We start from the raw sequence: 15,250 nt of genomic DNA, 5'->3' as shown, positions 1-15,250 counted from the left end.
ATGAAACAAAGTTTAATGTCAATCGATGTGATAAAAACTGAAATTTTCATATCAATCTGATCAGAAAAGTTGAAACACCAAAAATAATTTTGAGACAGATGTTGGGCTAAAAGAAAGAGGAGACTTACAAACTGAATTGTTTCTTGGTCAGATTACCAAAGGAAGAGTTTTTTTGATAGATTGAGGAAACAGGCAAAATGTCTGGAAGTGATTTCTTTTGTTGGCCTCTTAATATCTACATTATGTACACACAATGTACCAGCTCAGCATGCTGCAACAGAAATCAGCAGCCTTGGAACTTTCAGAGTTGAGATAATTTCTTTTGTAAAATCCGCCATATTGTACCTAGAGAGTTCTACCACCGTCATTCCATATCAGCCGGAATTTTCAGCCGCGCAAGGAATTCGTAATTTTCTCGTCTCTATCCGTCTTGTACGTGCAAGCGCCGGACGCTATCGCATTCATTGGTACTACGGCGGCTAAAACCACGAGCCAAAACCTTTGTCACGTCTTGTGTAAATATTTCACAACGTCACCTGCTTCCCTTCATAAATCCGACAAAACCTTAGTGGTTTGTGTCTTTGAAATGGCCGCTAGTGTAGCTTAAATACAGGCGTTTAGTGTATGTTTGTAAAACTACCTGAAGAGATCTACTACTAGTTTAGTGTTTAATTTTAATTTTAAAAAATGTAAACCAAATATAAAAAGAAACAAAAAGTTGTAATTTAAAAAAAAATTGTAAAACTTCTCGGTCTGCTTATACTACAGAAACTAGGCTGTGCTACTAAGTTAAACTTACGAGAAGTTACTATTTTATACAATTGCAAATTGCTTGTATAATGTCTGGGATGTCAGCAAATTTTTAAGTTTGACTGTTGTCTGGGCAATAGCCAAACATGTTTACTAAAGAACTTTTGGCATTCCCTACAGGCGATTACACTAGATACATTTTTTTGAGAAACCAAATCGAACAAAAACACAGATAAACAAACATAAAACACAAAAGTTAACCTACACGAGCTAAAAACGTGTATATTGTATATTGTATACTGCTTATAATTTCAATCAAAACTGGTTAAAAAGTGTTCAATAACTTTTAAACAAATTAAGCTACACCGATAGGAAGAGCAGTTTTTAAGATAAGACAAAGTAATGGTTGTTCCGCGCAATCAAGAAAAATTGTTAAGCTGGCTTTCATATCAAATTTCTTTTTAAAGTCTCTTGTTTTGAGGAATGGAAGTTATGAAAGTTTTAAATAACCCTCACTTTTCACAAATAATATACACGACTGAATATTGAAAAATTATCAGATTTTAAGCTTTTGTAATCACACTGTATTTCCTTCTCTATAAACGAGAGCAAATGGATTGCTCAAATCACCGAAAAGAATAAACCTGCTTTGACTTAATATTTTTACTGCTGGGCCAAACAAAGTTCTCAGAAGCTCTCTTAGAAGACAAACTGTACAAAGTTATAACAAATCAACTTGAGCAACTAATTTCTTTAGAGCCTTTACTTTTGTTAAGAGAATGCGAGTTACTTTGCTAATGCTATTCGCATTGATATTATTGCTATTCATCTACTAGCTCAATGTACAGCGTTACAGTGTCTTGCTTAAAAAAAAAAAAAAAAAACAGCCGTCTTATGTCACGCCGTCGAGTCTTCTCCCGAGAAACGCCTGAAGCTCGATGTGCATTTTGTTTGTTTGTTTATAGTGGTCAGGTTCTTAGTAATCCAGGTTTAAGAGTTGATGGTTGCTTAAAGTTTTCTTTCGTGGGTAAAGTATTTTCTTTGCTTATTTTTAGAGGTCTTAGAGCTTGTAAGCCGTCGTCAAAAGTTGAGAGAGAAAAATGGCTAAAGTTTATAAATGGGTAACACTAATTTTGGCCTAGCTTGCTCATGCTTTGAACAACCAGGCCATGGTTAAGTTTTACTGTAGGTAATCATGTCGGGAAGTAATATCCCGCTTGGCACTAAAAGAGACAATGATCTAAGTCTCTTGCCACTACTATTCAACTGAAGCTAACTGAAACATACATATGCTATGACCGGATTAGTCAGTACTGCAATATCGGGCAGAACAATGCCCCGGGTGTGATAACTTGTAGATATAATAGGAGCCGCAATTCTTTAATTGAATGGGGAATGATTCTTTGCAACAGGCAACCTTATTAATGCAGACGTTTCTTGTGACTTTACCCACAGCCACTGTAGGATGACCACCACTCAACCAGACAGGAAAGGAGGCATCACAACGCAACATCGGTGGACATGTGGTCACCATTTTTGTGCCTGCAGCTCCTTGGAAGCGATACCAGCCATTGAGTCTGTTGTCACATTTGGGGTTTACTGTTACGTAGTCATATTTTCTTTCTGCATCTGTCAGATTTAGGTAATTTTGCCAGTGACATACATCAACTAAAGGAAATACACAAATGTGTAAAATAAATATGCGATAAACACAGAAGACATTTAACATATGTCGTCTTCTGTTGCGTAGTCATATCTTCTTTCCGCGTCTGTCAGATTTTGGTAGTTCTTACATATGTCAACTAAAAAAAACAAACAAAGTAATGCGTAAATAACTCTCCCCAGATCCGTAGATACCTCTGTCGTGCTGTGTCGTTGGGTGTTACTTGTAGTTTGAATACAGTCACTTCGTATATTTTGTTCAATTTTACATCACTTTATTACATCCGGTCATGCACAAACATTTCTATATGATTTGTCTTCGTTTCCAGTTTTCCTGGGAACAAGGTTGTTAAAAGATCTCGCCACCGAAATATAGCTTCTACAATAGGTATTAATTACCACCTTTTTGTCTGTTTATACGAGAAAATTTTCATATTTACATTTGAAATTTCCAGTTCAAATGTTGTTGGGTAACCTGTATGTAAGCCATAGCTGAATTAATGTGTCCTTCAGGCGATGATATTTATCGGTTCTAAGTGCAAGAACATCGCAATCAGCGCCAGTGTTTCTCCACTAAGGTGTGTTTACTCTCTGGCATTGGATAAACCGCTGGAGGAATACCATGTGGGATACTTTAACCAACTATGTAGTGGATTCTAACTTCATATGGGTTTTTTTTTTTTTTTTTTCCTGATACATGCCTACTTGTTAAATAAGATTCTTAAATGTGGCAAACCGTCCTTACATAACGACAAATAAAGTTTTTGACTGTAGCTGATTAAAACAGAATAGAAGATAACCCTACTAATCATAAAACTGTGTTGCACCTTCACAATTAAGACCGTTCTTTACAAATCCATCTTTGCACTGGCAATTGTACGATCCATCCGTATTCTTGCACTCAGAGTTGGCAACAGCATCACATGGGCCGACCTGTGCTGCGCACTCGTCGATGTCTAAAAACAAAGGGATCTAAGTGTTACTATTTCAATGTCGCAATGGATGGTTAAGTGTCCCATTACGAGCATAAAAGGGAATTCTGGTGGAAATAAACTACTTTACACATTAAAACGGCGAAAAAAAGTATCAGAAAAATCTCAAGAGAACCTTGTTACGAAGGAAAATAAGTAGAATTGGCGCCTTAAATCCACTTCAAAGTTTTTACATTTCTAAAGTGATTACACGGCATGTAGAAACACCTATAGCAGATACATTTTATTAGAGTAATCGTGTGGCTGGCTAACGGGAAACTTTCAGTGATATCAACCACACAGTACTGCCATCTACCCATCGATTGTAGGCGTTTCATCCCTGTTACTTGCATGTGGTATTACCTGCTGTTATCTACAGCGATTATCTCAATCACAGTGTTCCAGTAAAGTCTAGTGCGCAGCTGCAGTTGAATTCGTTCACTCGTCTAAGTAACTAACTCTTCGCATCATTTCGCCTCCACCTGCCCACAAAAGGTGTAAAATCGGTCCTGAATCGAAGTCATACCCATGCGGTCAATTCCCCATCTGTCCCCCCTTCACCAGATTGGAGGTTATGACCATGGAATACACGCCCTACTGTGTTTAGCATGTTTAACTTTGGGTCGTGTGTCCGCTCACAGGCAAACTTTTACGAGGAAATATACTGTAAAGAAGGAATTAAAACATTTCTGCTGGAAAAGTAAAAACGATGGAAGTTTCACAGCAACTCGTAAAAAAGGTTTATCTTTTGGTTTCCCCGTGGCAATAATAGTCAAAGACGACTTTCTTTTTGTTTTCCCTTTTCCAGTGGCTGTCAATTTTTAGGAAATACACCTTTTCATTGGCTCCTAATCGTTTGTTAACATTGCTGTTTTATTATTTACACGAACTACTACCTGTTTCACATTGTGTGCCATTAAATCCTGGTGCACAGCTGCAGTTGAATCCGTTCACTCGGTCTGTGCAGTTCCCGCTGTTCTCGCAGGGATGACTTACGCAGTCATCGATATCTGTTTTAAAGGGATCAGGTAGAAATTTAAAAACGGTCATACCGTAAAATACCACGTTAAAGCCTCCCCCGATATAAACCCTTCTATTTGCTAACAAAGATATTATTTCCGATATAAGCCCCCCCCCCGCCACCCCCCGCCGATACGAGCCCATCTAATGTGTAAATCAGATAACGTTCTGTTCCTTTCCAGTTGCTCCAGTCACACTAGTGTTTTAGAGATGTTTTTGAAACATATTCTCCGTTTACACAATAAATGTATTATAAATGTAATGGTATATTAGCTTTAATTCGTTGGCCAGATACGTTATAACTCCTCGTTCCGAAACAATATTTCTATTCGCTTATAGGCCGCCCGGAAATAAGCCTCCCCTGCCCGTCTTTAAGCCCACCCAAATCCCTTATGAAGTTATATGAGCCCAGGGCTTAAACGCGGCATTTTACGGTATACGACAAATCCCACAGCAACAATATCTGCAAAATAACCAAAAATGCATAAGATCGTTTATCGGCCCAGATTTCGCTCCTTAGAGACTTGGATAGGTCAACTGGATAGAATTATGGAGAAAAAAGAAAGTTTTGGAGAAAATGTGCTTTTCTTTAGTCAAAAATGCATAAGCAAAAATATCTGTGAACATCGCTGTTTTATTATTTACACGAATTATAAGGTTGGTGATGTTATCTGTTACGATTACCTGTTTCACATTGCGTCCCATTAAATCCTGGTGCGCAGCTGCAGTTGAATCCGTTCACTCGGTCTGTACAGGTTCCGTTGTTCTTACAGGGATGACTTGCACAATCATCGATATCTGTTTCAAGGTGATAAGGCAGAAAGTTAATAACGGTCACATTCGATAGAACCTGCAACAACCAACAACAAAACTATGCTTGAAGTTAAAAGATACAACACTGCAAACAACTGAGAAAGAGATTCAAAATCGTAGAATATCAATGAAAATTAACTAGTTTTGGCTTTTGTTACCTGTTTCACATTGTGTGCCATTAAATCCTGGTGCACAGCTGCAGTTGAATCCGTTCACTCGGTCTATACAGGTCGCGTTGTTCTTACAGGGATGACTTGTACAGTCATCGATATCTGTTGTAAGGGGAAAAGGTAGAAAGATAATAACTGTGAGGAGAGAAAATCAGATTATTTAGTATATTTTACATATTCGGTTTAGATATATTTGTTTTAGTTCATTTTGCATTTCTAAGTTACAGTTTACTATTCCAGCTCATTAACCGTAGCAAACACCTGTTTTTGTTGTAGATCATACCTGTAATAAGCGCTGAGCTGTAATTACTACCTGTGATAGTCTTTTTGTTGAACTGTTATCTCCCTTTATTGTTTTGAAAGTTATTAGTGTTGAAAACTACAAATTCCGTTACAGCTAATCGAGCTTCCTGAAATGTATGAGATAACGTTTAGTTGAGATTTTTTCAAAACTTTTCGTAAACCTTTAGAATTGTGTTTTCGGCTTAAATAGCCGTGCCTTGTAAAATATTCTTTTGTTACGTTCTTGGATTAAAATGATATCGTTGGACCTAAGTGCTGAGTGCTGTTGGCGGCTCTGAAGATATTTGCCTTTAACAGATTGCGGTCCTGATCCTCGCAACCAGAAAGTTTTCACAAGTTTTACAGAAGTGCTTTCCCAGGCCAAAAATCTATTATCACATATCGGTCATATACAATAGAACTTTGCAACAACAAAAATATATGTCTCTGCCCTTTTCAAGCAGTTTAAAAAATAAAAGCACAGTAAGCGACATAGAAAGAGATTAAAAACTCCTAACATCTGAGGGAAAATAAATTTTGGCTATAGTTACCTGTTTCGCATTGTGCGCCATTAAATCCTGGTGCACAGCTACAGTTGAATCCGTTCATTCCGTCTGTGCAGGTCCCGTTGTTCTTACAGGGATGACTTGCGCAGTCATCGATATCTGTTTTAGAAGAAAAGATTGAATGGATTAAAATGCAATAGCTTCTGTTGATATATTTGACGTAGCCCAGCCCGGAACAAATAGGCAAAAGAGATCACTAACTAAGTAACTTTTAAAATTTTTGCTTGTTATAAAGAAAAACAAAACATCTTTATCAGATATCCATCATTATCATAATCCAGTCAGGGAATGGCAACGGATCTGCTTCTAGAAATATCTCTGTTCCACAAACAACTTCTTGCTGGGTGGGAATCTTCTGGTTCTGACCACCCGCTGTCAGTTGCACGGGGAAGATAGAGCCTGTTTGACTGTTAATTATTAGTCGAGAGAAGATAGCAGACCTGAAACCCATCTTTGTAGCTCTCGGCTTCATGACCTTCATAAATGCTATTGCTCTTTTAACTCTAAACAAATAGTTTTGCGCGGAGGGAGCCCGATTGGGTTTTAAAGCTAGGCTTCTTCTTTATGAAGAGCATCTCATAAATTAAACAGCCTATGTCCATGTCTTGAACGTTATTTTCGCTATGGGGACGTTTATTGCGAGAAGGGTTTATTAAAATTGACAGTGCTGGTTAGATTACATTAATAGAAAGGTGAAATAACTTAAATGTAAAAGTTCGTAAAAGAATTGATTTACCGCCAAGGTTGTACGCATCGCAAATATGCCTTATTTTGCAGAATACAGAGTCTCTAATCATAGAAACAGCCTGGAAGTTGAGGTATTTTATAGCGCGTAGATGAGGTTTATTACAAGAGGTTTGTAAATAATAAATCGAAGTAAAACCCCGAACGTCTAGTTACCTAGTTTAGACATGTCACAACGAGCCAGGACTACCTCGCCAGGTTTAATTGAATCGAACCAGTAATTACCGCTGACTGCATCTTCTCCTTCACTCGCCCGGATCTCGGCGCACGACTCAGCTGGCAACTCGGCAACGGATCCAAGGGGAACTAAAAACAGAGAAGTCAAAAACATTGTTTTTTTCTCGGCGCTTTTCTGTCATTACTAAACACCACTACTGTTGAGCTCTCTCGACGAAAAGCTGCGGGCTTTGTTCGTAGTCCTCGGGATGTAATGAGATTCTGGGCACGCCTGTATACGACACAATTACTATCCTCAAAAAAAGATAGAGAAGAAGTGTTCAAAGAAGAACAATACCTCTTTTCCTGAATCGTTTAATATAGAAGCGATGGCTGTCCGGAACAAAATCTTCAGGTCTGGCTTCTTTGGTGCGGTTGTTCAACTCACATATGCCTTGGCTGATGACGTAGTTAAAGCTTTGACATCTGACGTCATCATCACACTTGTCTAAACAATTAAGCCAGATTCCGGTCTTCTCCTCGATAAAGGTATGGCCTTTTAACATCATGCCGCGGATGGAATATTCGCCTCGAATTATACACTGCTGAGCGTCCAGTTTATAAAACATCTGAGACATCAGAAGCACCGCGATGGTCATACTTATATCAGCTTCTGAAACTGTCATATGGAAAGAAAAATATCGAGTCTTGCGTAATATGTTTCTTGTACTTTATATAAAAAAATTAACTGTTAGATGCAAGCGAGCATCTCGGTCTATTATAGCTGAGTATCAATGAGCAGAAATAGCTCTGAATGGCAGCGACACAACACGCCATCTCTTATTATACGGTGTTGGTTGTAAGCAATCCTGTAAGTAATCTTGAAATAAATGTAAAAAAGACTATAAAATAATCATCTTGAAGCAGGTAATAGTCTTTACTTGAAACGTATTCGTCGAATTCTAGCCCTATACAGACAACGAGAAAATGAAATAGAAACACAAAAGGAGACAAGAATATCTCAAACAGAGGTGCTGCCTCGATCCGTTACATAATCTCAGTGCCGTTCTTTATCTAAGTAGCGGCTTGTGACGGAATCATTGAATTTAACTTCAATTTGTGAGAAAAAAGTGACAAAATAACGTTGCGTCCATAATAAAATTGAGAAATTTGAAAACACGGACTATGTTTCTACGGTTAGTCTTACCGTCTCCTCTAATCCTTTTCGGAAATGCTCTTCAAACAGAAATTTGAAAACGCCGGCTTGTGTTTTAGTGTGGACGGAAAACATTTTGAAAACAGGGCTTTTCAAGAAGGATGACATCACGATAATCAAGCGATTTCCCTGTCAGAGTTTTCCTCAAACACAAATCCAAAATGACCGGTAATTGTTGCGTTTCCAAAGTATTTCCAGCGTTGTTTCCAGTCGCGAAATTTCGGATTTCTTCATATTTTGCCCAAATCACCTCTATAATGAATTGTTTTCGAAAATACCCTTCAAAGGCCCTCAAGCGCTTTAGTTTTTTTCGAAACCCAGGAAAGTTCAAAAATCGCCATTATATCTGCCAGCCGCCGCCGAAAATGGCCGAAAATTGTGCATTTTGTTTTCGCTCGTACAGATCAACGCGAACATGTCTATCAATATATTTTGGCTAGCTCAGAATGCATATTTTGCTGTTTCTAAAGCATTCATTTGATTAGCAAAAGCTCCAAATGTTATAATATTTTAGGCCGATACAATTACCTTCATCGAAGCTCGTGAGCGAAACGGCTAATTTTAGCTAATTTCAATACCATCAAAAGCCCACTGGTGCACAGAATTTGAAGTCGAAACTGAAAAAGTACCCCTCAAGAGACATAAACGTGTGGTACATTTTGTTAAATTCGTCATTCGTGAAATCAACATGGAACTTGGCCAGCTACTTTCATCAAGAGCAAAACCAAGCGAATTTGGAAACCTTTTTTCATCAATAACGCATACGGATGCTTGTAATTTTTTTTTTCCTTATAGATTGACCACATGATTAGCTTTTGCAAACATTTGCAGTTAAATGAAAGTAGATCTTGCTTTTGGTGCATTGCAATGTTATGCAACATTATTTCGATCACCGACACGCGCATATCGCCCGAAACCTATGTGACTTCCGCCTATGTTTTTTTTTTTTTGAAGGTGACAACTGTAGCACACATTATTCGTTCAATATCGGCTGTTTTAATTTTTGTGGAAGACCCACAGCCGAACCTGACTTCAAGAGAAAAAACAAAGACATTTTTAAACGTGGAGCTTGAGTAAACAATCGATTACAGTTGCATCCATCACGTTTGGCGTAGGCAGCACAACCGTTTCACGTAGACAGATACACTCTACTTCAATCAAAGCCTCTCAACTTGGAAAATGGATCGTCTGTAAACGGTGACAATATTGATGCCACTGACTTGAGGTTTAATCCGTAGGTTTACTTAAGGTTAAGTTAAAGCTCACTGGCATTGTTACGAAATTATAGTGCAAAACGTAACGGTGAGAGAATACACGAGGAGATGTAACGCTTTTGAAAACATTCACGAAGTTATCGGTCCGAGAGACAGAGTTATCCTCGTCCGAGAGACCGAGACAATTATCAAGAAAGTACCGCTTCCTGTGAAAGCAGGTAATAATTCTTATTTTTATTCCTCTTAAACTGCGCGTCGTTGGTCTCTATATCTGTTTGGTCTCAGTCTTATTGATATATTTTGATTTTGTTTGATCATTTTTTTTTTAAAGATAAAAGGATTGAATACCAAGAAAATATGGAAGTCATATTTCACCCCTACTGATACCTCTCCAGAACGGCCGTCTAGAAAGGTTCGACTGTATTACCGTTAATAAAACGCGACATCCTTCCCATTCAACTTTAAAAAACAGGGATATTGTTCGTGCTTTTGGCATAGAAACGCACCGGGGAAATGGCTGGGATGGAAAAAGAAGGCCTACGAGACACTAGTCTTTAATGGATACGTGTTGATAATTTACGTACATATTCACTCCTACTACTTAGTTTTTGAAAACTATATAGACTACACAGTCAAACCTCCACTAACAGCCACGTCTCCACAGCGGACTCCTAGTCTACAACAGACACATTTTTTGTCCCGGTGGACAGCCACACATTCACTCTTATTTTTGCCTCTGAAATGCGCAAAATAAGGTTACAGTACATAATGCTTAACTATTTTATACCGCCTAATTATGGATGTAGAAGTTTGCTATGTCAATAATTGCGAATTCTCAAGGTAAAACAGAGGAAATTTTAGCTCTTCTGAGTGGCCGATTTTTCTGCTAACTATTTCCCGGCTAACGAGCTATATATATGGGCGCTCTCCAATCGACCAAAAAATTTCCGGCCAAAAATGTCCTGAGTTTGTGAAACCTTTCCAAGGAAATTTCCTTTCCATTCGCGTCTGTTTCGAAAATTTCGGAACTTTTGGTTTTATGGCAAGCGCCCATATTATAGTCTATATAGTTTAGCAGAAAGCAACAGGGGTGAATATGTATGTAAACTCACAGCGCGTATCTGAAATCTGATGCCCTCTAGGCCTCCTTTGTCCTTTTTGTATTCCAGCCCTATCAACGGTGCATTTCTTTTCAAAAAAAATTAGTCATTGTGGTTCATGTTCTCCAGACAACGCAAAAATTGGTCATTTCACGTCGTTGTTTTGTAGAGGACGGCAAGGAAATGTACCAAGAATTATAACGCACTCGCACAGCTATTGTTTTGCTCATTAAACCTCTTGTTCAGTGACGTTCCCGTTGCCGTTGCCGTTAAATTCAGATAATATGTTTTTTAACAAGAGCATTAATTAAATATAGTAGGAAATGTTTGCCCGCATTTTATTTTTCCACAAAGCAATGGGTGTCAGATTAACTACCTTGCCGATTATATCAACGGAAAATGCAGCACCATCCTTTTTTAGGCGATAAAATACAGGCTAGACACACATTTTACAGATCCCTTTTCCCATCTAATGAGAAGATAGCTGTTTTTGAGATTCCTTCATCTTCGTCTCTATTTATGCGTTGACTGAGTCATTTTTAAGAACGTAGTGATGCTATGAGATAATAATAATAATAATAATAATAATAATAATAGACTTGTATAGCGCTAGAACTAGACAAACATACTCAAAAGCGCTTTACATTAAGTTAAAATAAATGAATAAATGGAAATCACTAAACTTTAAAACTATTACAACAACTATGCTAAACTTTAAAACTATTTCCACAAGTCAAAAGCTTTCTTAAAAAGAAATGTTTTCAGTTGCTTTTTAAAAATGGCGAGGCTGCTACTTGTTCTTATAGTTAATGGCAGCGAGTTCCATAAGACAGGTGCAGCATGAGCAAAGGCCCGATCCCCAAGTGTAGAGCAGTTGACTTTTGGAACAACCAGAAGAGATTTTGCAGACGAACGAAGAGCGTAATTAGTAGCTGGTTTCAGGGATAAAAGATCATTTATGTAGGAAGGACTTTGGTTGTGTAGTGCCTTGTAAACAAGAAGAAGCAATTTAAACTGAACTCTAAACGATACTGGGAGCCAATGTAAGTCGATAAGAGCGGGTGTGATATGATCAAATTTCGCGATCCGAAAAATCACTCTAGCCGCGGCATTCTGAACTTTCTGTAAACGATCAATCTGGTATTTAGGTAGACCAAATAGAAGTGCATTGCAGTAATCAAGGTGCGAAGATACAAAGGCGTGGATCAGTGTCTTTGTGGATTGCGCGGTAAGGAATTTTCTGATCTGTCTTATGTTGTATAGTCCGTGAAAAGCCTTGCTACAAATCTTGCCAATGTGAACATTCATTCGCATATGAGCATCGAACCAGGCCCCAAGGTTCCGGACGCTTTCTAACGGTTTAATGACAGTGTCACCGATGATAATAGAATCAATAGATGTTTTTTCAAGTTGTTGACGGGAGCCAATAATTAGAAATTCAGTTTTCGCGTCATTGATCATTAGACGATTACCAATAAACCAAGAGCGGACATCAGCGATGCACTTTTCAATGACAGAGACAGCGTTAAATTCCGAATGGATAGAACAAGGTCGGAAGGAAAGGTAAATCTGGGTGTCGTCAGCATAACCATGGACGGAAGGGAGGTGCTGTGAAATAATGTTAAAGAGACGGGAGACGTAGAGAGTAAATAAAATAGGGCCCATACAACTGCCCTGGGGGACTCCACAGTTCAGATTGAAGTCGTCAGAAGTCTTATCACCGACAAGTATACGTTGTTTGCGACCAGACAGAAATGAGTCGAACCAATTTAAAGCAGTTCCGACGACTCCAAAATCCTGTTGCAAAATATTGAGAAGAATGCAATGTTCAATGGTATCAAAAGCAGCACTTAGGTCCAGAAGTACGAGAAGTGTCACTTGCTTATTATCCATACTCATTAAGATGTCGTTTTGAACCTTCAATAGAGCAGTCTCTGTCGAGTGATACTTACGGAAGCCGGACTGGAATTTAGGAAGAGGGGCATTTTTCTCACAGTGGGCGAGAAGTTGTTGAAGTGCAGCCTTTTCCACTACCTTGGAAATGAATGGAAGATTACTGACTGGACGGAAATTCTTGTAGACCAAATCAAGTCCAGGTTTTTTCAATAGAGGGATGACAACAGCGGTTCTCCAATTTTCTGGAACGGAACCACTGAGAAGAGAGAGATTAACCATCTCAGTGATAGAGGGCGCTAATACATCAAGACAGGACTTCACGAGCCATGTAGGAAGAGGATCCAATCGACAAGAGGCATTAGAGGATTCTCGAACAATCTTACACACTTCTCCTATGGTTAACGAAGAAAAATTCTCCAGATTCTCCTTCGGAGTGACAGGAACAAGTCGAGGCACTTGAACTTGAAACTTGTCAAGATTTTCCTTTATGGTTTCAATTTTTTTGAGGAAAAAGGTGCCAAATTCGTTTGCAAGCTTAGTAGGATGATCGTGCTCTGGAAGAGCCATCTCAAGTGGCTCCCTGGACAAAGAATTAACCACACGAAATAGCTTGCGAGAGTCACCCGCACACTGATCAATTAGGTTTGAGTAATAATTCACACGTGCAGATTTAAGAGATGCAGAGTACTGATTACGAACTCTATGGTAATTATTCCAGTCTCCAGGGAGGTCAGTTTTCAAGGCTTTCTTTTCAAGGCGACGACGTTTACGCTTGAGTTGTTTAATGTCATCATTAAACCACGGGATCTTTGGACGATTTTTTATAATCCTTGTCTTAAGCGGGGCATGCTTGTCCAAAATGTCATAAAGGGTCGTGTTAAAGCAGTCGGAGAGGGCATCAATGTTGTCCCAGTGTACGCTTGCACAAAGCATAGAAGAGGCAATATCAGCTGAGAATTCGGCAATATCAATATTTTTGAGTTTACGAAAAGTCAGTTCTTTGCAAGATAAAGCTGGTCGCGGGAAACCAATAGGGCACTGAATAATAAAATGATCAGAGATGGGAAAAGTGGCTTTAGGAGAATCAAGAACAACATCATCCGACGAACGAGTAATAATTAGATCCAAGGTATGACCCGATAGATGGGTTGGGCCGGATACGTGTTGCGAAAGACTGAACGTTTCCAGTAAATCCATAAATTTCTTGGTATCATTGTCACGGAGGTCATCTAAATGAAGGTTGAAGTCTCCAGAGATAACAAGAACCTCGGGGCACATAACAACATTCTCTAAAAACTGAGAGAATTCATCAAAGAAAACAGAGGCAGAAACCGGATGTAACGAAGAATATGGAGGTCGATACACTATTATATGTCTCATTGAGCGATTATGCACTTTAACAGTCCACTCAGAATATTCGAAAGACTTGTTTTCCTTCCCATCGACCAATGCAACGTTGACAGAGTCTCGGAACAGAATCCCAGTTCCACCACCACGGTTTTGCGATTGTCGAGAAAAATTCTTGAAGAAATAACCAGCCACAGATAACAGAGCAATGCTGACGGAATCAGCGTCATTTAACCAGGTCTCGGTAACGGTGCAAAGGCCAATGTCATTTTCTACGACGTAGTCAATAATGCTCTCGATCTTGTTTCTAACGGATCTAGAATTGAAGACCGCAAAGTTTAGGAAAGTTGAACGTGGATTGACGAACAAATTTGTATGAAGAGAGGAGTTAGTCGAAGTAACGTTAGAATATAAGTGATTGTTTATATTTGCAGGTGTAACGACGCAGAGGTTATTTGAAATAGATCCTTTATGCAAATTATTGCTTCCTCGGCTAACGCGTGGACAAGAAACCAGGGATTCAATTCTGTGAATGTTTCTAGCTCTCCTTTCTTTAACTCGACGGCCAGCGCGGCACCTCCTGTAGGTCGATGATAACGGCAATGAACAAGGCGAAAGTCGATGGTAGACATCCGAGTAGTAACAAAATCCAACATGGCGGGTGTCAGCATAATTAGTGGACAACAGTTTATCACTTGTATGCGAGACCATGCCAGATATCACAGAAATCATAGGTAGACAGGTCAACAAATAAGTTGGTTTCTTCTGTAAAGGACCAGGATTAAGCTCAACATCCATGTGGACAGTTAAATCTGTTGGTAAAACCAAACAGGTCGGACCATGCTTGTACCAGATCGAAATTGGCCGCCTCGGAAACTTTAGTTCGTGGTTGTTTTTGATAAAAGATGCCTTTGCGTTAAACTTAGTCATAATCGGATAGCAGAGGCCTTCAGGTTGCCATACCGTATAAAATTGTAGGATATAAAGCAAGTTCAACAACGAAATGAGACGATAAATACGGACACAAATGGCTGCCATCTTGATCGGCGCTTACACGATAGCCACACAGAGTCATAGATAGCCCTGCATATTTCCCGCCCCCCCCCCCCCCCCGCACAAGGCCATGCTGTTAAATCTTTTCTGATGAAGTCGTTCTAGTATATACCTTTGCGTGAAGAAGGCATCACGCTAGACTCAAACTGACTCAAAAAGATTAAAGAGGTAGTGAAACATAGTAAGGCCTTATGCGTCCCATCCCATGAACTTTGATATACCTCCGCATGCACAATTTGGTCCGGATCATTAAAAGCCCTATATAAAACGCAACTAAGTGTCCAAGCTGG

At 39.0% G+C, this 15,250-nt stretch overlaps 1 protein-coding gene across 1 annotated transcript; it reads right to left on the bottom strand.

The window, feature by feature from the left end:
* Positions 1–2,053: 2,053 nt before the first annotated feature.
* Positions 2,054–14,563, bottom strand: LOC145495649 (uncharacterized). The gene is made up of 8 exons (XM_081475272.1): positions 14,406–14,563; positions 11,459–14,223; positions 7,493–7,813; positions 7,135–7,284; positions 5,462–5,521; positions 3,265–3,368; positions 3,149–3,152; positions 2,054–2,418 (listed from the first exon to the last, which is right to left on the bottom strand). The coding sequence occupies exons 1-8, from the start codon at positions 14,561–14,563 to the stop codon at positions 2,054–2,056; spliced, it is 3,927 nt and encodes a 1,308-aa protein (XP_081331398.1).
* Between the last annotated feature and the right edge of the window lie 687 nt (positions 14,564–15,250).

The sequence above is a fragment of the Orbicella franksi genome, chromosome 8, assembly GCF_964199315.1.
Source record: "Orbicella franksi chromosome 8, jaOrbFran1.1, whole genome shotgun sequence".
Taxonomy (NCBI): Eukaryota; Metazoa; Cnidaria; class Anthozoa; order Scleractinia; family Merulinidae; genus Orbicella; species Orbicella franksi.
The sequence above is the reverse complement of the archived record's forward strand: the minus strand, read 5'-3'. Positions and strand labels throughout refer to the sequence as shown.

Coding starts and splice junctions, on each gene's coding strand:
- LOC145495649 (XM_081475272.1), bottom strand. CDS start 14,563: ATGTTGGATTTTGTTACTACTCGGATGTCTACCATCGACTTTCGCCTT. Junction 7,285..7,492: donor TAAACGATTCAGGAAAAGAG/GTATTGTTCTTC, acceptor CTCTGTTTTTAG/TTCCCCTTGGATCCGTTGCC. Junction 3,369..5,461: donor TGACTGTACAAGTCATCCCT/GTAAGAACAACG, acceptor CTTTGTTTTTAG/ACATCGACGAGTGCGCAGCA.